Source organism: Diplotaxodon limnothrissa, linkage group LG13 (genome assembly GCF_057381915.1).
Source record: "Diplotaxodon limnothrissa isolate DT_005_m linkage group LG13, D_limnothrissa_male_GT1.1, whole genome shotgun sequence".
NCBI lineage: Eukaryota > Metazoa > Chordata > Actinopteri > Cichliformes > Cichlidae > Diplotaxodon > Diplotaxodon limnothrissa.
Genome location: NC_140608.1, coordinates 27310590 through 27336670, shown reverse-complemented (window position 1 = coordinate 27336670; position 26081 = coordinate 27310590). Strand labels below are relative to the sequence as shown.

Here is a 26081-nt window from a genome sequence, read left to right as displayed (position 1 = left end):
CTCCAGCGCCCCCCGCGACCCTGGAAAGGATAAGCGGAAGCGAATGGATGGATGGATGGATATTTTTATTTTGTTCTAATGTTGAATTAACTGTGGGGATTTTTTTTAAGTGGGCACTCGGGATGTCATATGACCAGAAATGTGGTAACTGGAATTCAACAGTATGGAAGAAAAAATCTGCTAAGAACAAAACACACACAAAACCCCCCAAGAAAATTCAAATTCATTCCATGTAATCCAATCTAAAACATTTTAAACTGCTGAACAGCAACACAAACAGTGTTAAAAAACAGTGTTAACAGAATGATTATGATGATTTTGTACCAAAGTTTCAGGTCACATGGCACACCTAGTGTGTAGTGTGGGGTATCAGCTGGTAAGTATAGGTTTTTTTTTTCATATTTGTGTCCTTAGAGTTCAGATAGATAAAGCCTTGTGTATAATAATTAGTCATAACCACAACTCAAAGTCAGGGACTAACTAATTTTGGGACTTTGTGTCTGAGCCCAGGTTAAAACAATGTGTAAAAAAGCATTTAGTGGCATGGCTGAACAATGCTGTATTGATACTTATTTATCCATGTTCACAAAAAGGACTAATGTGTTTATTTGATTATTTGCATGTGTTAAACTGTGTCACCACCTTACGCTTTCATTTGACTTTACTCAAAAATCTCTATACAGTTCTCTTTTACCACTGTGTGGACTCTGTTTACATTAAAACATAAAGAAGAATGAGTAATAAAAAGATGTGTAGACAGATTAAGTAGGACGATAGAAACAGCTGTTCAGCCATGTTCTAAGAAACCAACACAATTTAAAGGTTCAGGATTGTGGTTTTAAAAGTTGAATTTTCATGTATTTCATATCTTGCTTATTATTTTTTATTTAGTTATTTAATTTAGTTATTTTTATTTATTCTACTAGTCCTTTTCAGAAAGAAGCTGTAAAATATGACTTAAGATTTTTATGTTATTTTCTATGACATACAAAACAAATTGATGTATGTAATACTATTAAACATGATATACACATGTGTATATGTCTGAAAAACATTATGCTGTATATTAAAGTTTGTATTTTCTCCAGAATTTTTGTTCATCTTTTAAGTTCATTTCAATTAGAAGAATTTGAACTTTTAATATTCATTCAGAGGTTTTCTGACTCTAAATTTTCTTTTGTCATTACTCATCTTTTTATTATTTACATTTTAAACATGTTTAGCTTTTTTCCAACTTCTTCTGTGTGAACATCAGCTTTCAAAAGTTCTGCACTTTTGTTTTCAGGTGAAAATTTCTGTATTTTCCAGCTCATTCAGAATTTTTAACTTAACATTCAGCAATTAATTCATTTCAGTGCATACATTCAGATTCAAGCATTCACACTGCAGTTTCTTCAGAAAATGCACTTTCTAGTTAGTGTGAATGCTTGAAAAGCATTCACAGTATTGTTCTTCTAATCTTTATTCTATTTTATTTATTATTCTGTATTCCGTACGTTTTTTGTAATCTATCTCCTTCAAAACCGTTCAACTTAGAAAAACCATTCAAACACCGTTAGATTCCTATTCTTTTGGACATGACTGCTTCTATTTTTCTCATTTCTAACATTTATATTTTTAATTTTATTCAACTTTATTTAACAAAAATTTATAATGTATTTCAATGGAGAGACCCTTCAAATTCTCATTCAAATTCCTCCTCTTTAAACTGTATCTACTTCAACATACGTTCACATAGAGCCTCCATTCAAACTTTAAAACGAAGACAAGACATTCAACTATTCAACTTGTATTTATCTTTTCAATATCTATTATACTTTTTCTTCAGTTCCAGTTTAAGTTTCATGATGTTTTTTCAGCCGTTTCAGAGTTTATAATGGGTGTGTATGGGACGGAATGTTGGGGCTAGAGTGAGACAGCTCAACTGCTAGAGTGAGAGGAGCAAAAAAATTAATCTTAAAATCTTTTTTAAAACTGCTGCTGTGTCCGCAGCGTTTGCTCTACAGGTATGATTTTACCCTCAAAACGTAGCCATGGCTGTCCTCTTTCATCCAATGTGTTTACTATTGTACTAGGTGTTATGGTTCTTTCATAAATGTCACCAATGCACAGCCTCCTCCCTCCAACTCTTCCATAGACTCTAATGTTAAAATGGCTCAGAAGGTTCGTTTGAAAATCAGAAGAGCATGGTGTCTTTACACTGTCACCACGTCCATATAATAAACTCCACAGGCATGAAAACTGAGAATTTGGTAGACTAGACATTGCTGTCGCTCACGGTGAAAGAATTTTGTCAATACGACTTTTACTTTTCATTTGGGAACGATTTGTTTCGGCCTGACTTTTCTGTTCATTTTAAGCAGCAAAAGTGAGGTGCATGTCTGTGTCCGTGTGTATGGAGCCATTGGGTGCGGTCACTATAGCAACCAGGCTCACACCTGCCTGCTTAACGAGCTCTCTCTCTCACTCTGCCAAGATTCATCTTAAACACTTCTCTTTCAACTGCTGCTGTGTCCACAGTGTTAAAGCCATCATTTTACCCTCAAAACGTCGCCATCGTTGTTCTTTTTCCAACATCTTGTCTTTCAAAGCTCAGAGATGTAAACTTTTTAAACTGTGTGGGTCCAAGTGGAGGGATCACATTTTAGTCATTCAGTGATTCAAAGAATATGACCTTTTAATATTCTTTCAGATGTTTTCTGACTCTAAATGTTCTTTTCTCATTTCTTAGGTTTTTCTAATTTACAATTAAAACATTTTCAGCTTTTTTCCAACTTCTTCTTCTGTGTAACCTTCAGCTTTTAGCAGTTCAGCACTTTTGTTTTCAGGTTAAATTCGGGTTTTTTTTTTTTTTTTTATCTCATTCAAGATTTTTAACTTAAATTCAGTAATTAATTCATTTCAGTGCATACATTCAGATTCAAGCATTCACACTGCAGTTTCTTCAGAAAATGCACTTTCTAGTTCTATTTTATTATTATTCTGTATTCCGTACGTTTTTTGTAATCTATCTCCTTCAAAACCGTTCAACTTAGAAAAACCATTCAAACACCGTTAGATTCCTATTCTTTTGGACAACATTGCTTCTATTTTTCTCATTTTTAACATTTATATTTTTAATTTTATTCAACTTTTTTCAACAAAAATTTATAATGTATTTCAATGGGGAGACCCTTCAAATTCTCATTCAACTTCCTCCTCTTTAAACTGTATCTACTTCCACATACATTGACATAGAGCCACCATTCAAACTTTAAAACGAAGACAAGACATTCAACTATTCAACTTGTATTTATCTTTTCAATATCTATTATACTTTTTCTTCAGTTCCAGTTTAAGTTTCATGATGTTTTTTCACCCGTTTCAGAGTTTATAATGGGTGTGTATGGGACGGAATGTTGGGGCTAGAGTGAGACAGCTCAACTGCTAGAGTGAGAGGAGCAAAAAAATTAATCTTAAAATCTTTTTTAAAACTGCTGCTGTGTCCGCAGCGTTTGCTCTACAGGTATGATTTTACCCTCAAAACGTAGCCATCGCTGTCCTCTTTCATCCAATGTGTTTACTATTGTACTAGGTGTTATGGTTCTTTCGTAAATGTCACCAATGCACAGCCTCCTCCCTCCAACTCTTCCATAGACTCTAATGTTAAAATGGCTCAGAAGGTTCGTTTGAAAATCAGAAGAGCATGGTGTCTTTACACTGTCACCACGTCCATATAATAAACTCCACAGGCATGAAAACTGAGAATTCAGTAGACTAGACATTGCTGTCACTCACGGTGAAAGAATTTTGTCAATACGACTTTTACTTTTCATTTGGGAACGATTTGTTTCGGCCTGACTTTTCTGTTCATTTTAAGCAGCAAAAGTGAGGCGCATGTCTGTGTACGTGTGTATGGAGCCATTGGGTGCGGTCACTATAGCAACCAGGCTCACACCTGCCTGCTTAACGAGCTCTGCCTGCCACTGTACCAAGATTCATCTTAAGCACTTCTCTTTCAACTGCTGCTGTGTCCACAGTGTTACAGCCATCATTTTACCCTCAAAACGTCGCCATCGTTGTTCTTTTTCCAACATCTTGTCTTTCAAAGCTCAGAGATGTAAACTTTTTAAACTGTGTGGGTCCAAGTGGAGGGATCACATTTTAGTCATTCAGTGATTCAAAGAATATGACCTTTTAATATTCATTCAGATGTTTTCTGACTCTAAATGTTCTTTTCTCATTTCTTAGGTTTTTCTAATTTACAATTAAAACATTTTCAGCTTTTTTCCAACTTCTTCTTCTGTGAAATCTTCAGCTTTTAGCAGTTCAGCACTGTTGTTTTCAGGTTAAATTCAGGTTGTTTTTTTTTTTTTTTTATCTCATTCAAAATTTTTAACTCAAAATTCAGCAATTAATTCATTTCAGTCCATACATTCAGATTCAAGCATTCACACTGCAGTTTCTTCAGAAAATGCACTTTCTAGTTATTTTGAGGACTCTGAAAAGGTCATTTACTGTCCATTACTGAACAGAAACCCAACTTGTTTAGATGTTTTTGGTGACAACATTCCTCATGACTCACACCTGTCTCATAACCAGCTATTTGAGTAGACAGGCAGTATCAGCATTTCTGAAGGCTGAAGGCCTAAATCTAAAATTGAAAAAAAGAATCCCAGGCCTAAACGACACTATAAACCACAGAGACTCAGGTCGAAGATGAACACAAGAGCACCTTCCAGCTGCCAAGTTCCCACGCAGGACCACAGCACTCACAGCAGGGCCGTCATCAGAGATGAGCTCGGCAAATAGCAGACAAGCCTGTAGTAAAACCCTAATACTTATGTCTTCAAAATATGTCACAGGCTTTCATATATTGTTTGTTTCGCTTTATTTCTGTGCTCACTTCTTCCTTCCCTGTCACTCTGAATAAGTGTGTTAGTGTTGCATTTTCAGCCACATAAAAAGTGGGATTTCCCAGACTTCCAGAATGCATACAGTCTACTTCTTGTACCTGTCTGTTGCCATCAGTTTCTGTCTGCACTGAACTGGAATTTCCAAATGCTTACCCGGCAACAGAATGTGCTGAGTGTGAATCTCAGCCCTGCTAAACTAAAGAGACAGTGACGTTTCTCTTTGCACCTGCAGAGAAAACAATGAGCACAGTGAGACAGAACGTCTTCTACTGAGCATTTCCATCGACTGTAATACTCTCTGTGATCTCAGTGATTTGCAGCAGTAATAATGAGTTACTGTTTTTTTAACACCTGATGTTTAAAGACCACTTTCCTGTTCCTCTAAAGTGACTTTTCTTAAGCTGACATGCATCGAGACATTCTGCAATAATCTGGAGGACAAACAGAAATGCAAACAGAAAGAGGGCTGGATTCACCCCCTGAGCAGCAGTTGCATACCTCCAAAACTTGCGCTGTTATGGAGTTTTTCCACTTTACCCCTGCACTGCTGTCTGGAACTGTTTTTTTTTTTAAGTAACCGTTAGTGGTATTTTCCATCTGGTGTGACTCTAAGCTCACACTAGCCACATTGTCCACTGCATGAAGAGCTGGCCCTTGATTGAGCTGTGATAAACATTTGGCAAGCAAAGCTGCAGGTGTTGCAATAACAGTTTAAAACATTAACAGGAGCGTTCTACCTGGGAGGGAATTCTTCCATATGAATCATTTGCTCTGTAACGAGTCTGTTCTGTGGCCTGTTTAAACCCGTGCTCTTTAACAGAGAATTGGGATTAATGGACTTTGATAAAGGTATTTGGGCAGGTATCCTGTGATGAGTGGTGTGGGAATGTGCTACCAGGCCTGCTGTCATTGCTGTAATGACAGGTAATAATAAGGGCTCTTTTCATGTGTTAAAGTCAATATTTCAACAAGTAAAAGTGAAATGACTGAAGGAAGATTTGAAGTCCCAGAAAAAAGAGACGTGTACATGTCGGCAGGTTTGGTTTTAACCCACTTTCCTTCTTTCCAGAGACTGTATATGATGTCTTTGTCTTACTGCATTCTACTCAGAGTTTAACGCGTTCACCATTCGAAGATCTTGGTCATGTTTAGTTCAGTGCCCGGAGCGTTGACTGTGTGCCAAGTTGTGAGCAAACAGCCTTCTTGATTCGTGTATTACCGACAACATGCGTGCTAAGGATTTCCTTCTTTGTTTTCCAGCATGGTGTTCTTTTACAAACTAATGAGTCAGTAAGTCGAGGAAAAGTGCTCACACACTGTCATTCTCGTTGCTGTTGTTTGTATATAGTTTGTAACCTTGTGGGGATTCCTTTGAATTAAGGGACTATAAAGCAGAATTGAACCACACTTTGCATGCACTGACTTAAAACATGTGAATGTTTTGCTTTGCCTCATTGGCCTTTGTTGCTGCAAACCGTTTTAAAAAGACTGAGCTGTCTTTTTCTAATGCTTTTTGCCCTCTGATGGACTGATCATGTGCTTCTGTTTTCCTACAGCTTTCTCTCTAGAGGGATCAGGACTGAGCTTTGCAGACCTTTTCCGCCTCATGGCCTTCTGCTGCATCAGCAGGTAAAGTCACCATACCATCATTATTGCAAACTGTTAGACATTCATATTTCAGCTGTTAGCTTTAAAGCACATATCTACTGCTTCTGTTTCTGTTATTTAAAAACCATCATCACAAAACTCAAGAAAGAAGAACTACTGACCCAGTTACAGTCCCGAGTCAACCAAAACACACAATCGCTCCAGTTTGTCCTCTGGCTTCCCCGTGGTCTCCTTGTGGCTGGATATGTCTGAAACACCTCATCTAGGTGGCATCTTTGTCAGACTCCCAAACCACCTCTGCTGGCTTCTTTTGATATGGAGAAGCAGCAGCTGCAGTCTGAGCCCGCCTTGAAACACTGAGCTCCTAACTCTGCATCTGACGAGGAAGCTCAAAAGTTCCACAGCCTGTATTCACAATCTGCTAGCAGTTCATAATATGGGTAAAATGCTTATGCACTGTTGATAGGTCAATACATATCTGAACAATCTATTGCCTGCTCTGCACGGGGGTCGCACAACAAATGTTCTGCTGAAGCATTCCTCACAGGACATCCTGGACATTGAAGTCCGAAAACACTCCTGGTGTCTGGAATTGCTTCATTATTACTGGATTATTTGCACAATGTTTGTTTCTCAGACAAAATCATGTTCATTCAGTCCCATGAACAAATTTACGTAATCTTTTTGTTCAGAATCCTCAGAATTTGATATATAACCGATAATACCCAAATTTCAGACTTTTGAATGTGAACCATAATTCAAATTTGGATTCCACACTCTATAAGACCTGTTGCCACTGATTTTCTGTCCAGTTCTTGAGTAATTGCACCAGAGCAAAGGAGCGGATTAAGAATAGCTTTCTGACAGCCTCAAGTCGATTTCTGATGAGACTATGATGAACAGTAGATCAATGGAAGAGTCAGATGTATCTTGACCTGGGTCAGGTCTTTTGGGGGATTTTATGTTTTTTTCCTCCAAAGGATATAATTTTCAGATCCTCTTCTTCTGCAGTAGATATTTTTTAGGCTTCCTTTTCCTTTTCCAATGTTCTCATTTCATCCTTTTTGAAATCTGCCATGTTTGGAAGCTCTTTGGAAATGACCTTTGGGTTCAAAAATTATTAGCGGTCAATTCTGTTGTCATGTGGAACTGTGAATGGTGGTTTGATAACAGTTAGTCCTTTGGTAGCTGCCACACAACTATCTGTTGGATAGTGTACTGGACAAATTCTCAGGGGGGATCAAATACTTATTTCCTCACTAGAACGCACATTAATTAATTAATTAATTAATTTTTATAGACTGCCTATTTCTTTGTAAGTTGTTAAAATGAGGAATTCAACAGGGGATCAAAATGTATATCCTCCACTGCCCCAGTGTGTCCAGGCTTCACTGTGACATCACTATCATAAAATTAGGTTCACTGTTGTTCACGCAAGCTTGCATGACCGAAACTAAAATCTTTGAAATGTTTTGGTAAAGTCCCAGAGGTAGCACAGCAGCATGCACATTTTATCCTCCACAGTTCTGTGGTTGAACCCACACCTTAGCCACCATCGCACACAAAGCTGAGCCACAGCTTTTTCAACACGGTGACTAACACAAGTTTGAGAGTAGCTTTTTAAATCAAACCGCTTTTCCTCCGTGTTCTAACTTTCATTGATCCTTTTCTCTCTTTCTCAGGGATGTGTTGCCGTTTACTCTGAAACTCCCAGAGGCCATCGCTTCAGCCAGAACTTTTTCTGATCTTGAGGAAGTTGCTAAGCTTGGTGCAGGTTTGTTCACTTATTTATATGTAGTGTGTGTTAATGGTCAAGCTGGGGAACTCAAACTGCAGAGACAAATAAATATGACGTAATTGGCTACATATAAACTTTAAATGTTGAAGCCATTTTGAGAATAATGTGTTCAGTGTAGCTCTCAGTGATAGTTGGTTGTTTATTTCCAAAGTAGCTTATAGAGCTACTTTGGAAGCTTATAGAGCTATGTATTCTATGATTAGGAATAAAAATAAAAATACAAGTGAATTGCACATACTTGAAATGTGCAATTCACTTGTATTTTTATTTTTATTCCTATTTATTCTATTTATCCCCTTCGTATATTTTGTGTGTGTGTGTGTGTGTGTGTGTGTGTGTGTGTGTGTGTGTGTGTGTAATATTCTGTAACTCTGTAACTTTTGTCGGTGCTGTGCTTTTGGAAACCGAATTTCCCAGAGGAACCCACCCGAGGGATTAATAAAGTTTTATCTTATCTCTCTTATCTTATGAAAGTCTAAGGAATGCAGTATATGCTGCAAGTATGGAAGTAAATTACTGCTGAGCGCTGTTGATAGCCAGTTACTATTCTTCTCCATTCAGTCATTTGGAAGTAATTAATGATTGCTCAGTTTCAGTTTTTTTGTTCAAACTGATTTGTGGACTTCCGTCAGCAGACGGTACTTTCTCTTTTCCCACATTTATCGGGTGTAAAACCCGCAGAAACTTTTTTTCCTCCTGAGGCCCATCCCAACCACATTCCATGGTATTTGAGGAGTTAACTGGCATGCTGGTGCTGAATGAATCAGTCTTAGGGACAAAAACCTCTTCCACACCCAGATCAGTGCGACTGAGCTTTGTTTAAATCAGGCAAGACCGCCTGTGTTTGTGGAAGAGATTTTATTCATGTTCATGACTTAATGGTGTGAGGTCAACGTCATCACCACCAACAACCAGCCTCAATCCCTTACCCAGTACTAGGGATGCACAATTATTTCAATTTTAATCTTGATCACGATTTTAGTTTAATGCAATTTAATGAAGACGATCAAATGATATTGAAAGTGGTGGTCTGCCAGTGGAACACAAAACAAGAGCAAATCAAGCGCTCCCTAAATGACCTGTCTGCATGTACCAATCACAGCTGTTCCCTGGACCACCATAAATAACCACCATCATATAATTAATCATCATATCCTATAACAGTGCTGTAGAGTTATTGTCACCACAAGACACACAACTAACTTAATCAACCACCTAAAAATTCACCTCAAACTGCACTACATCTAATCATGAAGGCCACGGTGCTGTGACTTGTTTAATATCAACTCAGACAATTACAACTTTTTCACATTTTTCCTCTTAGGGACACAGACCTGTGAAAAAGTGAAAGCATGACTCTAAGACAAACATTATTATCACTAAACTCAATGAATAATCTTGACAAATAACTGCGATAGTCGTTTTAGTCGTGGTGCCACCCTCCCTTTTACTATCATGGGATGATTTTTGGCCAAGTCAGCAAACCAGGGACAAGGAAATAATCATTGTGACACAAATCAAAAACATTTTCCCTTTTTAAGTTGTTTTGTTTTTTAAACATGTAAAGTATGCAGGGATAAATCTCACCCTGGTAGGTTACCACTTACAACATTTAGTTTTCTGTAAATTCATCGTAAAGGCAATAGTTCCGATGACATTCAAGCATTTAAGATTATTTTTTGAGCCTTTGTTAGGCAGTTTGATAGTGGAGAGTAGACAGGAAAGCAGGGAGAGAGAGTGGGTGATGACATGCAGCAAAGGGCTCAGAATCTCCCCGTGATTTATGTTCCACAGCACTCTTTTTGTACATCCTTCTCAGAGCAACTTTTTTATCCACTCAGACTCTACCACTATGATTCAGCTTGAGGCATTAAGGGGTGCTCAAAGGTAGACTTGACTTCTTCTTAAAGAATTCCGTGTGACACGATGATTTGATGACTTTCTTGCCTTTTATTGAAGTGCGTGCAGACTTGTTGTCTTAACAACCCCTCCCCCCACAAACAGTCTTTCATTCATAAAAAAGGGCGCCTTTTTGGTGAAGTGACACAATAGTGGCCTTTGTGTTGCTAAAGGTAATTGAGCTACAGTGAATAGTTGATCTAGGAGACGTTTCTGACGTTGATATGAACAAGTATGCTTGTGAGACTCTGTGGGTATTACTTTCACCACTGACTCAGAGGAGAAAAGATCACTGTTGAGTGTGACGTTGTCAGTGTCATGTTACCTATGTTGTGTGGCGCTCCACCTGTGATAACACTGTTGTAGGGAAGGTTTTTTTAGTAAGGTAACTGACTTTTTGTAATGTTCTTAAAGTTTAGCTTGGCAGCCGGGTCCAAAAGTTGCCCATTAGACACTTCATGTGTACAGATTTTCTATTTGGCTGACAAATTAGGAGGGGAACTTTTAAGATCAATGATATGTTTTTGTATTTAGTCTTGAATTTATTAAGTTTTGATGTTTTGCTTCTGGTTTTCCCTATAATTTATTTTTAAAGTTTGCAAGTTTGCACCATAATAACTTTATCTTTAAAAATGTGCTTAAAGAACTAAGAGCATAAATGACATAAATGTAATGTTGGCGTGAATATTTTAATGGATTCTCACATTAGCTAGTCATTAGTCTCAGTGCAGACCTCGGATCTTTTTAACAGCCAAAAGGGGACAACTTCTTTTGTTTGGGAGGTCTGATCTTCATAGAAGTCTATCCTTGATCTTTTTTTCGCTCTTCTCTGTTGGCAACGAACTCCACTGTCGTGTTCCTGCTCTGCTTAGCTTGTCAACCAATCAGCATTTGACCAGTTGAGCAATGTACTGTTGGGTTTTCAGGGGACTGCATGGGAGCACGTTTGCATTGGTTGAAATTTTGCATGTTCTCCCCATGACTGTATGGCTTCTAACGTAGAAAATGAAAACATACATGGACTCCAAAGACACGCATGATGTAAGTGAAATTGTTCTAAACTGGCCATGGGTGTGTACGGTTGCTATCCATATGTGTTAGCCCTTAGCCAATTCAGAGTTCTTGGCAAGGGCTTAGAGCTAAGTAGATGAATGGATGTTTTTGCCTCCGTGAGTACTTGTTTAATATAAAGCTTCTCAGACCAAGTGGGTCATTAACATTATTATTTAACCCCTAATTTATGTTAATATTAGTAAAGCTGAATTTTTCTAAACACTGTAAGTAATTCAATAACATAAATTGTTTTTTGGGTGTTTTGAACGACACATCAATACTCCCCCCGAACTTCTAATCTGTTTAATATTGTTCCCATTGCAAAAACCTTTGGAAACCATCGCTTTAAACAACATCATTGAATTGTTATTTAATCTTTACAAATAATTTCCTTAGTATAGAAATAAAAGATAAATAAAACATTTCTAATCTTGTATCACTAAATATTTGCCTTTCTTTTGTAGATGTCATCAGGTTCTCAGCCTTTGATCAGTCATATTCCGTCGTGTTTATTTGGCCCTGACTCCATATTCTTTAATATTGTTCCTCCGTCAGTATCAGATCCAGTTATGAACTATTTGTTGCTCAGGTTTGCAGCTGAAACACGTGTTTTGTTGTTGTTGTTTTTTCATGAACTGCTCTATGTAGATATTGGCAAGACACTAGCAAGGCAGGCAACACCAGACTCACCAGAGTGTGTTACTATTATGTTACTTGCAAGTGTCTTAGTTAATTTAACAAGTGAAAAGGAAGGTTAGCACCTCCTGAGAGCGAGTAGCTTCTGTCTGAATGTTAACAATGGGAGTGATAACTTATTAATCAATGCCCGAGCTTTCCTGATTCTTATGCTCAGTATTTGACCTGAGATTCACACTTTCTATTTTGTACCTGTATATTTACTGCAGGCTGTCAAAGCAGAGCTGTAAAGCGTCATTTCCAGGCTCATTAAGAGATCTGTTGGGTTTTGATTGGTTGTTACTGATCTGTTAGTAATAACACTGATCTTGATGATAATCCTTAGGATCAGCTCAGCATGTTGCTAATACACTGTAGAGTCTGGCAACATCCTGGTGTGCTGCCTGATAATCAGATCTACTCCTATGGAAAGCGGCATGTTCATTGATGGAACAGTTTGTTTCATCTGCCACTTGGTTAAGTTGAAGTAGTCTCAGCACTGAGAGAGCCACCACTTCCTCCCTCTGACTTTTTTTTCCTGGCTCCAGTTTGGCAGCCGTAGCTCTGAATGATGTCACACAATTTCCCAGTTCTTACACAAAACCACAGCAAAACACATTCCTGTCTTGGGCTCTGTATGTGCGCACTGTGCAGGACACTTGTGTTCCAGAAGTTTCCAGTTCGTGGGAGTCTTGTTGGTTCCTGGGTTATTCCTGAACATGCTAACTGGTGTTCTCTACTCTGAAGATGACAGTCTGGGACTTCTTCAACCCCTATTGAAAAAAAATTGCAGTCCATGATTAAAAGCTGGGTCTGCACTAGAGATGGACCGATCCGATATTACGTATCGGTATCGGTCCGATACTGACCTAAATTACTGGATCGGATATCGGAGAAAAATAAAAAATGTAATCCGATCCATTAAATATCACGAAAGCACCTCACAAAACTTGCAACACGCCGTAACTCGCCTCAGAACGTTAGCACGTCGGAGCAGTATGCATCACGTGATAGAGCGGCTGTGGCATGCCGGACCTGTCGGTGGTCTGGATAGCATTTGGAGCTTCACTAGCAACCCGGCATTTCATCTCCGACAAAGTTATCCCGAGAGAAGTAAAGCAAGTGTGTAAGTCCATCTCTGAATGTTTGTAAAGCATTCCCACGTTAAGCTTAACGAGCGACTGCCTCTCGCTCTCCGGCTGCTACTTCAATCGTGAAACTGCTAATGATCAGCTGATCGGCTTTTCTGTCGTGAGTCTCTCTTGTTTGTTTTTGGTCCACTTTGCGCCAGAAAGAGCAAACCAGCGGCTGAACAACAGCAGCACGTTTAAGCTTGATAAGCTGTTGTTAGAATTTATTTAATATTTCTTTCTACTCGAGGATCTTTTTCTACGTAGCTGACGGCTGGTAACTGTGCAGGGGCGGATCTAGCAAAGTTTAGCCAGGGGGGCCAATAGGGCATTAACTGGGAAAAGGGGGCACAAAGACATACTTTTCTTTCTTATTCTCATTTAAAATGTCGAGCTTTTAATAAATAATTATCTGACACCCAAAGTTTTAATTTGATGTAAAATGAATAGAAGTCAATTACTGTATATAGTGACTATTAAGTCTAATATATATACCCTAGTAAGCTATAGTACTTTTTCCTTTGGGAAGGTACCATCTGTGCAGTCTGCAATTTTGTTGAAGAAAGATGTTGAATCTATTTAATATTTCTTGAAAAATAATTGATTTCTGTGCATTTTTTTTCACACTGCATCAAATTAAGGTTGATTACGTTGATTAAGCATCATGAGGTGGCGCGTGAGGGGTGGTTCCCTATTTTTTATTTATTTATTTTTGTTGTTGCTGGGAGTTGGAACCCTATTAGTTAGGTTGCTTAATATTTACGCTAAGTACTCTTTAAAATACCAGAATAGGGAGGATGGTGTAGGTCTAAGTTTATTAGATTGATCAGTATTGCTGAACTATGAAATATTTTTTTTGTATACAGGTATAACAGAATAGCTTTAGTGTAGTTGTTGTTTTAAACTTGAGTATGAACTTGCAGACTTGCAAAATGCAGCAAGATATTTTAAAAAACAGTTTTGTTGATTAAAAAACACTATATCGGATTCATATCGGTATCGGCAGATATCCAAATTTATGATATCGGTATCGGTATCGGACATAAAAAAGTGGTATCGTGCCATCTCTAGTCTGCACCAGGGAATCCACCAATGTAGTCTGCCAAGAAGAGTGGTTATATCTAACCAGAACTATGCTGAAAGCTTTTTGGTGGCTACTGAAGGTGCATGATTAAGGTGCAACTTGCTAAGGGAAATTTAACCGAATATTCTCGGGATGTATGTATGATTTTGATCCAAAATAAATTCAAACTTGTATGGCCAGTTTTTGTAGGGTTTTTTTTTTTTTAATTTTATTTGACATCATTAAAGATGTATGCTGTATAATCATTCCACCCTGGAAAAAGAGCAGTTCAAAGAAATCATTAAAATCCCAACCCTGACATTCCCATCATCAGTATGTGTAAACTTTTAGCACAACTGTAACGAATGTACAAAGAAGTTTTTCAGCAAGTCTGAGAAGTAAAGGTTACTTATAGAGAGAATAAACATCAGCAGCGCAAGACGGAAATGGGGGGATGGACTTGTTTTGGTTTGCCACGCAGCTTCATGTGAAAGGGGAGAGGAGAGGTGGGTTGAGTGTGCCAACAGCCCGCCCACACCCTTATTAACACAAGTGAGTCATAACAAAGAGGGAGTGCGAGTGAGCCACAGAAACCAGCAGAGTTTCACCCTGCAGAGACGCAGTGTCCTCTAAACACAAAGTTAGACTGACATCAGCAGTTCGCCTGTGCCATTCAGCTTTGGGTCACAGTAAGTACTGTTGTTTCCTCTCTGCTGTGTGTGAAGGAGCTGCACTGTGTCTGGCACTAATATTTCTCATATGCCGTTGTTTCCTCTGCTGTGTGTTTGTCTGGTACGGCTCAGACTCCAAGTGCTCAACAAAGAGTTGTGTTAAAATTGTTTAGTGCCATTTCTCTCTTTCTTTCCTCTGTTGAGAAAAGCTCCTAACAGCATGAAGGAGCATTTAGAGGTTTTTGGCATTTGTTTTATTTAGCGGGGCTTTTACTGGGAGTTGATGGGAGCACTGCTGAGCATTTTCCTGCTCTTCGCTGAACTGTTGGATCTATAAACGTGTCGGCTCCCAGTAAAACCGTGGAAAAAAAAAGATAGCTGACTCTGTTTATTTTCTTGGCACATTTTTTGCTTTTGAAAGCAAACCACCCAATAAATAGCTCTTCTACTTCACTCCAACTTGATTCTGCAGTGAGAAGCTGTTTGACTGCAGTGGGCAGAAGGATCTTTTACTTGATTGTGTTTTACACAGCCTCGCTGAGGGACATCACAGGCAAGTTGGACTGTTCAGCAGATGCAGTTTGAGATAATTGTGAGCAATGGTGATGCTTTCTTTGTTAAATGGTGCTCTAATATTGCAATGAAATCTAAACAGAATTATTTTGGCCCTTATTAGTCAATATTCGTGGCACTCATGCCTCCAAAGCTTTTGAGGGTGAAACAGTTCAAATTTCTTACTTACAGAAAAATATTGTTACATGATACTAGACTGTAATATTTGAGTCTCCCTCATCTTGCCATATGTTTCTTGTCTTTTGGCTGTTAGATTATGACAAAAAACGCAGTTATTATTCTTAGTCAGTGATTAAAATCTCCGTTAATTAACAAGGTTATTCATTAACTTGATAAGTCAAGTATTTATTGATTTCTTTTTACAGGGGATTTCCTTGGACATAAAGTCTGATTCGAATTAAAAGCAAACACAAAGGATTTATAGGAAATGTTTCCCATTTTTTCCCTTGATTTTTCTTACTTTCATCATTTATGAAAGCCAAATTGTGGCTGAACTTGAAATCTAATCAGTCCTGTTTTTATCTGAAAGCTGTGAAAAGGCAACTCTGATAAATTTGTTTATAGGTTATAGGGCTCATGGCCTTGGGGATTCGTTTTAGCAGATCAGGTCAATCACAGTAACACACTATCACTTTATGATTATGGTCATGGTCAAAATAATCTGAGGTAATGAAGTTGTATGGAAGTCTGTAAAAGCTTACAAAACATTTATTTAGGGTATTATACAAGTATTGTTTACACAATGTTGATATTTAATTTAGACATTTCATGGTTACTGTTAAAAAAACAATAGAAAACAATATGAACACAAGATCTTTCATTTGCTGTTTCTTTTTAGGCTTCTGGGATGTTCCATTGTGCAGCAGGAGGAAGAGCCCAGTGTCGTTGACGGGGACAGCAGCCCCTGACAGACCACCCCCACCTGCCCACAGACCAGTGTCCTCAACAGCTACCTCAGGACGCCCTCGGCTTCAAACTCGCACCCCATCTGAGCTTGAGTGTTGCCAAGCCAATGGAGCGCTGTGCTTCATCAACCCCCTCTTCCTAAAGGTCCACCAGCCAGATGATAATCAGAGCTTCACTCCCAACATCCCCGACACAGGAAAGCAGGACCTGAGAGAGGAAGCTGACAAAAGAAAAGGCAGCAGTAAGGAAGCTCAGGTTTGCAGCTCAGATCACAGCCACAGCAGCCAGTCACAGCAAGAAAACCTGCAGAACCCTGACAGAAACACAGAGCTACACACCAGCACAAGTCACAAACTCAGCGGGCCAGAAAGCGTGACACGATTTCCACCACCTCGGCCACCTCCACCTCGCTTTACAGCACAGCAAACAGCCCCTCCTGTTCGGCAGCGCAGCATGCCCGAAAAGATCTCCTGGATCAAGGAGAAGGTGGAGGAGAGGGAGCGAGGCAGCAGCCTCCTTTCTCGCCTTGGCTCCTCGCTAAGTATCAGCCCCTCATCCTCTCCGCCTAAGAGACTTAGCATCAGCTCACCTATATCCATCCCCCGGCCATCACTGCCCCTCTCTCTGGCATCTCTGTCCTCATCTCCACGTCGAACCAAAGCCTCACCAACATCCAGTCTAGAGGACGCTCAGTGTCACCGAGCTCTGGAGGACGACACCATTGAGAAGGCCCTAATCAGAGCCAAACTATCCCGGCAAAAGGCTCTACCCTGCTCCCAGAACTCCTGCAGTCCCCCAGACTCCACCGTGGTGACAGCAGTCGAGCATGGAGAGGTGGGCGGAGGAGAGGAAGAAAGAGTTGACGAATGCAGCGGGGGCAGCCAGCGGCTCAGTGACATGAGCCTCTCCACAGACTCGTCAGACTCGCTGGATTTCTCTCAGTCCTCAGCTTTCTTTATGCCTCCTATGCATGACCCCAGCCCCCCCACTGAGGCTGACTTCAACACCCACCTCCCCCTCTCCATCCCACCGTCCCACCTAGGTTTCTGCAGTATGGAGGACGATGACGACGATGAGGATGAAGATGACGAAGAGGAACCCGACTATGGCGTCAGCCTGGAGAGCGATCAGGACCAAGACCAGGACCTGACCATGGTGCCACCTGGACACCGCACAAAGCGTCGCCCCAGTGCCAGTGCCCTGGTCCTCCAGAAGGCCCTGCGAGGCCATTTTCGCAAAGTGAGTGGCGTTTTCAACTCGCTGCTCACACCTGAGAAGAGGGCGATCCGTAAAGTGGTAGAGCTGTCCAGAGATAAGAGCTCGTACTTCGGCTCCTTGGTGCAGGACTATCTGAGCTACATGGGCGAGGGTGCGGGCACCCAGGCATGGCAGGGATACGACTCCGGACTGGACCTGCTGCAGACTCTCCGGCAGTTTATCACACAGATGAAGAGCTACCTTCGACAGAGCTCCGAGATGGAGCCGCCCATCGAGAGCCTGATCCCAGAAGACCAGATCGGTGAGTTTGCAGTGCAGAGTGTGGTCCTCCATCATTTTACTTTAGCACAGAGCTTTATTTTCTCACCTGTGTTTTCCCAGACATTGCACTGACCCTCCAATACTAACATCATAGAGGACAATGTCAGCTTGTTGCTTTAATGACAGCATCTACACCAAAGACAGTTTGCACCACTCCTCTCAGATCACTGCTGAAGTAGCCGCTCTGCACAGTTGCAACATTTCTACCTTTTTTAAGTTTCTGATCTCATCGTTTCTCAGCAGGTAGTCAGCTCCCTGCATGACTGCAGATAAATGTGACTATTTCTAGGAAGTGTGAATGAGTGACACATTCAGAAATCTTAATCATTGTGGAAAATCACAGTCACATTAACTCCAATTAATGCACATGTAGCAGTTTCACTTCAGTATTTTAGCAGTGAACACTGGAAAACGCTTTGTGTGTCTACTTTAGAAGCAGAATGCAAATCTCTATTGAAGCAATAATTGTGTTTGCATTTCTCTGTTACTGCCCTTTTACTATTTTTATCCTTTTTTTCCTATCTTACAATGTCTTTAAAGCACTTTGGAGGAGGACAGCCAGAGACAACTACACAACCACACACACGCACATACAATGTCTCACTGACACACACACACACACCTGCCGGAAGAGTCTGAATCATTTAGGCCAAGATTCAGTGGCCACATTAGACCTTGGACAGAAACATGTAAACACAGAGCACAAAGAGGGTTTTATCTGTGGAGGAAGGAGCCCACTTCACCAACCTGTTTTTACTGGCCTCGTTCAGAAAGTTGAGCAAAGGGCTGCAACTATGAAGTCATGAATTGGGTGGAGAAGTGCTGACAGTTGACTTTGTAATGTTTTTTCACCTGTAAGAAAGTTTGTTTGTGTATCAGGATTGAAGGATCCATTTTTTTTTCAAAGCTCGACCCGGAGCAGAACAGGGTATCTCCATCTCTGCTCATTTCATTATAAATAGTTTGGAATGCTAAGGAAGCATTCTGGGAAGCATCCTTTTGGATTTGGACGTGTGAAAAACTCCACAGGCTGTTCAGCCGCTAGAAAATGGAAAACGTTGCTTAACACACCTTTAAAGCCAGAAACATTTTCATTATGTTCCATTTTCCCCTTGATAAATAATTTGATTGACAGCTACAATCGGTGTGGTGTCTGAAGGGAAAACTAAAATTGAAAGAGCAGCTTTGTGTTTCCATTGTTGCGTGTTGTGGCCCCCTCTCGTGCCCACTCTCTGAATGGCTTGTTTTTCTCAGGGATGACACACTGGGAACTGCTGCGGCTTTTACTTCTTGGAACACTTACACAACATTTAGTTGTGGCAGCTTCAGAGAGTGTTTTCTGTTGAGCTCAAAGGCCGGCTGGCCCAGATGCCTCTGGATGGCCGTCTGCCAAGTCATGCAACCGGTCTCGGTCCAACTCCAGCTCTCCAATCAGAGGAGAGGATTAGACGCAAGCCCCCATCACACTGTGCCTCTCCCTGCCCTTCACTCTTTGTTTTTAATCTGTGGTTCTTCAATCTCTCCCTCTCGCACTTGACACTGCCAGTAGGTGGTGTGAGAAAATGACATAATGTGAATTAGATGAAACCGAGAGGTGACCTAAAACAAGATGTACCATCAGGCCATCTGTGTTGTAGATGATGTATGGTTTTTGGGAGTAGGTCGATTTCAAATATGGAGGCCACCTCTGTGCTTGTTGTGCTCCTCCATCACCCCAGCTGTGTATGTGTTCAGGATGGGGAGGGGGAGTAGGGGGCAGGGGAAAATAGTCTGTTGTGTTGAAGTCATCCCACACAGAGAGGTTGTCCTCCGGCAGACAGCCTGAGCCAGATCAACATCATGAAATCATCAAGCAGGTCTAACTTATTGATGATGTTATCATATGCACACCTTGGGACTCTGGCTTTTACTTATAGCTCTGATGATACTTTTATTCCGCTGTTGCTTTTAGGTCACATATCAGCTCAGAAATTCACTTCTTGTACAGACAAATGACACATAACATGCTAATTAACATGTTTATTGATGCTGGAAGGTGGATTTTATTTCCTTCAGACAGATCCACACTAGATATTCATATATATATAAAAGACCACACTGCAGTCGTCGTCTTGCTGTTTTGAAACTGGAAGTGATGAGCAAGTGTTGGAGCTGAAAACGTAAACTTTTTTGTTTGTTTGTTTGTGGGTTTTTTGCGTTATTCACATTGGTCTTGCTTTATCCTGCTAATGACCAAGTGACTTTAGTGAACACATTCAAGAGGAGTTTATGGGATCAAAGGTCAAAGTAGATGAGGTCTGCTGTTCTGTAGATGTCTTAAACATGCTGCTGGTATGACGAGGACGAATCAAAATGCTATTTTTATGGTTCAGATTATAAGCAGGAAGTCAACAATCTGTGTAGCTTCTGGCTTCAGTGACAGAACAGATACTCACTACTGTTCCTGATTTCAGCAGGCTATTTATAGTTCAAGGAGACAGTCACTTTGTGTACACACACACACACACACACACACACACACACACACACACACACACACACACACACACACACACATATTGTGTGTGTGAGTGTATAATGGTATTTGATGTGGTCTCACTGTTATTTTATCTTCACCAAATGGATGGTGGATAAAAGGTTCAGCTGTTCCCCGTAGACAGTATTATGTGAGACCGCCCAGCTGCAGCAGACAAGGTGATTGGTTAAAGGCTGCGTGGAGGATGCTTGGTGAGAGGATGTTTATATTCAGAGGGGAAGACACAAGAAGTGTGTAAGTTTGTGTGTGATTGCTAGCTTTCCCTGGCCTTGGCTGATAAGTTGTCCCCAGGAAAATGGGTGCCACTGTGATGTCTGCAGTCCATCTGTGATCCAGGACACAGGACACTGTGACATTTCCTTAACCCTGCTCTCACATTATTTTAAGGTGGATGCATGCATGCAATCTAAAGAAGCACAGAGTCAATGTGCGGAAAACTTCAGACTGCAGGCTAAAATATGTTCACACTTTTACAAGCCTATAAGCACAGAGCTTTAGTCTGAGGAGTCTCATTAGTGTGTCTGTAAATCTGGACATGTCCCTCTTTAGGGTGACTTGGACACAGCTCTTAACTAATGTCCACAGTGAGGAATGTTGGCACTGTTTTTAATTACTTAGGCAGAGCAGTGGAGACTGCAGGAAAGAAAACTCTCCCAATTTAAAAAGCCCACAGCTATGAGTTTTGTCCTTCTAGTTGTTAACCAAAATGCTCACAAGTTAGGTTTTAACGGTTAGATATCAAATTTACTGTTCACTACCGAAAGCTGACATCAGAAGCTATTTTTCAAGCAAATGGGACCAAACTCCACTGGTTCCAAGTTCTGCAATAGCAGCAATTGCTGCTTCTCTCAGATTTCTAGCTTTGGGAAAAGGAGGCAGGGCGGCGAGTATTTTAGACTGTTGGTAAAACTTTAGAAGCCATTTAAAAAATGGTTAAAAGTAATTTTAAAAAAAAACGCAGACCGATGAGACGTTTAGGGGAAAAGACCAGATCACAACAACAGCTGCCTCGAGACACTTTATATTGTAAGGTAAAGCTCCTACAATCATGCAGACAGAGCGTCAGCATTCAGATGAGTCTCTATCAGCAGCCAGAAAGAGTGGGAAGGAAAAACTCCCTTTGAACAGGAACAAACAGCCATGTTGTTATTCTTAGACTCCAGTTCTTCATTACCGACAGTTGAAAATAGACCTTGTTTATTTGCGCAGCTCCTTTGTGAAGCTGTTGAAGCAAAATTCCTGCACTTTGTAAACAAAGAGATTGAACAGGAGGTGGAGTGAGGGATATTCCCCCGAGTGACATCACACAAAACTGTGTGAACCCGAGTGGTCATTGTTTGAAACTTTGGCCAACTTTAATAATAATATGAACTACATAATAGTATTTAATATATTTGACAGAAATGGGTTCCCCCTTTTTGATTGATCAAATGTTTCAAAATTACATGAAATGAGGAAAAAAGGAAGCGGACGTTTCAGACAGTGGTGTCGTAATATCATTTTTTCAAGCTTTTCTTTGGAAATACTTGAACAGTTCAGTTTGGTGTGACTTCCATCTTTGCCAAGCTGCAGAGCGTTACGGTAAGGAACGTCAGTGGTGACATGTAGTGGCAGGTAGGTGGTTTCCAGTGAGTGAAAGATCTTATCATGGAGATAAGCCACAGTCACACCCTGGATTATCAGTGTTTGTTGACACAGAGAGTTTAAGCACTGGCGAAATCTGCTCACTCCTCATTCTTAATCCGTGGCAGCAAGCAGTGATAACAGAATCATGCAGAGCACCTCGTTTACTGGCAGTTGGTACACAGTGATGGAATGAGGAAGTGAGAATGTGCTGCTGGAGAGTTGCCAGCTTGGTTCTCTGATGCAGCTCCAGTAGGCGTACATCTGGAGGAGTGGAGGAATCTCACAGACATGCGTGAAGCAGACTCGGACTTTGATACTTCATCGGGAGGAAGCTGATGGAGATGGGTTCATGTGGCGGAAAGGTGTGTGTGTGTGTGTGTGTGTGCAGATTTGCTCAGCCAGAGAAACTGCTGACTCCATATTCCTAGAGAACAGTCAGCATCTCTCACACATTCCTTATTCAGCAGGGCTGTGGTTTGGCCTCCTGCTCGTGTGTTAGTCAGACTGCACAAGAAGAAGAAGAAGAAGAAAGTGTGTACATTATTGTACTTTATTGAGCCCCGTGGGGAAATTGCTCTCTGCATTTAACCCATTCACTCAGTGAAGCAGTGGGCAGCCATTGGGCGCCCGGGGAGCAGTGTGTAGGGACGGTACCTTGCTCAGGGGTACCTCAGGGTAGCTGTTAAGGGGAATCGAACCCCCGACCTTCCGATCATGGGGCAACCACTCTACCTACTGAGCTATCCCTGCCCCAAGCCGAAGAAGCTCATGATGGTTTGACTCCTCCTAGCTGAACTTTGAGCTGCACACATGGTCGTCAATAGGAACTTGATTTACACACATGATGATGACAAGTAGAACTGATCTGATCGCGACACCCTTCTAACAGCTTGTAGCTCTTAAATCATGGCTCACGGTACACAATGAATTTGGTATGCAGTAAACATGGGTAAAATTATTAATGTCACAGCTAAAACATGTCTCACTCAGTGATCTGTGGACCCTCTTGATCTCATATCACAGGTTGTATTTTATCACTGTGTAGGTGTTCAGATAGAAAACAGTAAGTGGGAGAGCACTTCCTTCAAGAGAGATGGTATCTAAAAACACACCACTATTGCACTGACTCATATTCACTGATGTGCTTTCCTCTTGTGGAATCTTTACTTGTTTTTTTTAATTTAGACTCCACTGACATTTGTTTTCTAATATGCGACTCACACGTACACATTACTTACGCACTTGATGGTGGGTGTGGCTGATGCAGGTGGGGGTAATTTTCCTGCTTCACAGAAACAATAATCAGCTACTTGGAGGGCATGCTAATGGGTCTTTTAGCAGTTAGCATGATCCAGGCTTGCTTGCCTTTTAGTAACTTAGCTCATGTACCTCTGGGAGCAAAGTCACTGTAGTGATTAGCGGTGTCCTTCATTTAGAGCCAGACAGACTGCACCAGCAGCTGCCTGGCGTTTGTGATGTTTGTATTATGTGTTTTGATTTGCTAGCAGCTATGCTGAACTTTCCTCAGCTCACTAACGGTTTATTTGTGCGAAACACTGAAAGATTCTCTTTGCGCTCGTCCACAGACCAAGTCCTGGAGAAAGCAATGCATAAGTGTGTCCTGAAGCCCCTCAAGGCCATAGTGAGCAGCGCCCTGCAGGAATTCCAGATACGCAGTGGGGAGTGGCAGGAGCTGAAGGAGAACCTGTCCCAGGCCAAGGCCAGGCAGCCACAGGAAATGGGCGTGGCCGACGCGCAGCCCCCGGACACAGTGGCCATAGAAAAGATCAAACACAAGTTCCACACCATGTGTAAACTGTACTCTCCAGAGAAGAAGGTCAGCATGCTGCTCAGAGTCTGCAAACTGATCTACACCATCATGGAGGACAACTCAGGTACAGATGAAAACCACACCCACACCCACAGTCAGTGTCGCATGGCAGGAATGATGAGTGAACCTGCTGTGTGTTTGACAGGTCGTCTGTATGGTGCTGATGACTTCCTGCCCATGCTGACCTATGTGTTGGCCCAGTGTGACATGCCTCAGCTGGACAATGAGATACTCTACATGATGGAGCTGCTGGACCCCTCACTGCTGCATGGAGAAGGTGTGGCACTTTTCCATGGAAACCAGCACAATCTACCCCATCCTCCACCCCCCACATAATTAACAGTGTGCCGCTGTGTGTGCGTGTTGATGTGCAGGTGGCTACTACCTGACCAGTGCGTATGGAGCCATGTCTCTGATCAAGAACTTCCAGGAGGAGCAAGCAGCCAGAGTGCTGAGCTCTGAGACCAGAAACACACTCCACCAGTGGCACCGCCGCCGCACCACCCAGCGCTCTGCACCATCCATCGATGACTTCCAGGTGAGAACACACAAATAAGTTCACTCAGTGCAAAAGGTTTCTGTGACGCTGGCAGATTAGCACTGCTTTAGAGGTTGTCTTTTAGCTTCAGAGTTGATTTTGATATTTTTATACACCAGTATTTTCAAAAGCAACACCACCCAGTACAGCCTCTCAGCTTCGAAAACATGGCAAGGAGGATTTTCGGTGTTTAACTGCAATCAAAAACATCTGAGTCTTCAGGCTTCGTATGTTTGCTCTCTGAACACTGACCGTCTCCTCTGACTGTCCCTCAGAACTACCTGCGGGTTGCTTTGCAGGAGCTGGACAGCGGCTGCACAGCCAAGACCCTGCAGGTGCAACCTTATGCCACCGTGGAGGAGGTGTGCCAGCTGTGCGCCCGCAAGTTCAAAGTGTCTGACCCCGAAAACTACGGCCTGTTCCTGTTGATGGAGGGCAGCAGCCAGCAGCTGGCCCCAGACACCCACCCTCAAAAGATAAAGGCTGAGCTGCACAGCCGCCCGCAAGCCAGTCCCTTCTACTTCGTCTTCCGTCGCGTGGCCAGTAGCAGCACCGCCCAGCTATCTGCTCCCCTTCATGTGGCGCCCAACCTCAACGACCTCACCGTGACCTCTGACACAAAGGCCAACCTGAACGACCTCAGCACGGACCTGTCGACTGACTCCCCCAAACCCAGAGTCAGCTTAGGCCTGAGCCTGCCACCGAGCCACCTCAGCAGCTCCATCTCTGTGTGACTGTAGCAGCGAGCAGAAGCCTGAACAAGCTCTTTGTCTGCCGCAGTGTCACCCATAACTCCAGTAAACAAAAACATGTGGAGACACACGAGCTGGGCTCAGCGCTGTGGCGTGCCAGTCTTTGCAAAGCCGGACTTCCCCTTTCTTAGTCTGGGGAAGGTTCTGTCTGACAGGCCAGTTATTTGTCTTCCTGCTCTGGATTTCTTATCAGGGTAACTTTGTGGTAAACAGCTCTGTCAGTTGCTGTTTCCACCTCCTGATGGAGGGAATCTGAGCTCAGACACATGGGACAGTTCCTTTAAGTATACAAATAGATGTAGGTTATATATGTCATTTAAGTTTACGTCTCACAGTTGCTGGTAAACTGTAACTTTATTGTTTGAATTTTAAAAAGATAATCCTTCAGATTGTTGATTTGTGTGGATTTAGCGGCACCTGGTGGTGACTGATGCACAAAGCCATTTAAAAAAGAGAGAATGAAGCCACTTCTAATACAACAACAAACAAAACAATGTTATTAATAATAATAATAAAAACCCAGCATGCAATGCGCTGGACAGTCTGATTTCTTTATTAAAAAAGAGAAAAGATTCTAGTGGTTTCATGGTAAATGTGCTATTGTTAATAATGATTATTACTAACAAAATATATATAATAGGTATAAGGTTATATAGGTTTGCAATGATTCACTCATTCTTAAGAAGCATATGAAAAAAAATTGAATGTAATAAAATATAAACAGAGCTGATGTCCCAATCATTTGGACCAAACTGTTACCTGACCTGGCTAGCCACCATTGTTTAGGTGCAGCAGCTACAGAGGTGTGAGCAGACCTCCACCTTTCTCACTCAAATGACTTCACACTACATCTAAACAAACTTGGATTTAAAAGATACAAAAATTGGTGGGATTCCCCTTTAACAGAATGCAGAAATTTAAGAGACGCTGGTTTTTTTTGTTGATGACGGTGTTTTGTCATTTTTTTTGTTCCATAGTTGTCCCCACC

General features: G+C 41.3%; 1 protein-coding gene across 1 annotated transcript; it reads left to right on the top strand.

Moving 5' to 3' along the window:
- The first annotated feature begins 6472 nt into the window (after positions 1–6472).
- LOC146620397 (ras and Rab interactor 2-like) lies at positions 6473–25574 on the top strand. Its single transcript, XM_085368946.1, has 7 exons — positions 6473–6524; positions 8186–8277; positions 16204–17790; positions 23559–23867; positions 23949–24080; positions 24178–24341; positions 24617–25574. The coding sequence occupies exons 1-7, from the start codon at positions 6502–6504 to the stop codon at positions 25073–25075; spliced, it is 2766 nt and encodes a 921-aa protein (XP_085225072.1). The 5' UTR covers positions 6473–6501; the 3' UTR covers positions 25076–25574.
- The last annotated feature ends 507 nt before the right edge of the window (positions 25575–26081 follow it).

Bases quoted from the DNA above. Each gene is read 5' to 3' on its own strand.
- LOC146620397 (XM_085368946.1), top strand. From the start codon at position 6,502: ATGGCCTTCTGCTGCATCAGCAG. The intron at 6,525-8,185 runs GTAAAGTCACCA...TCTCTTTCTCAG, and splicing joins GCCTTCTGCTGCATCAGCAG to GGATGTGTTGCCGTTTACTC. The intron at 17,791-23,558 runs GTGAGTTTGCAG...GCTCGTCCACAG, and splicing joins GATCCCAGAAGACCAGATCG to ACCAAGTCCTGGAGAAAGCA.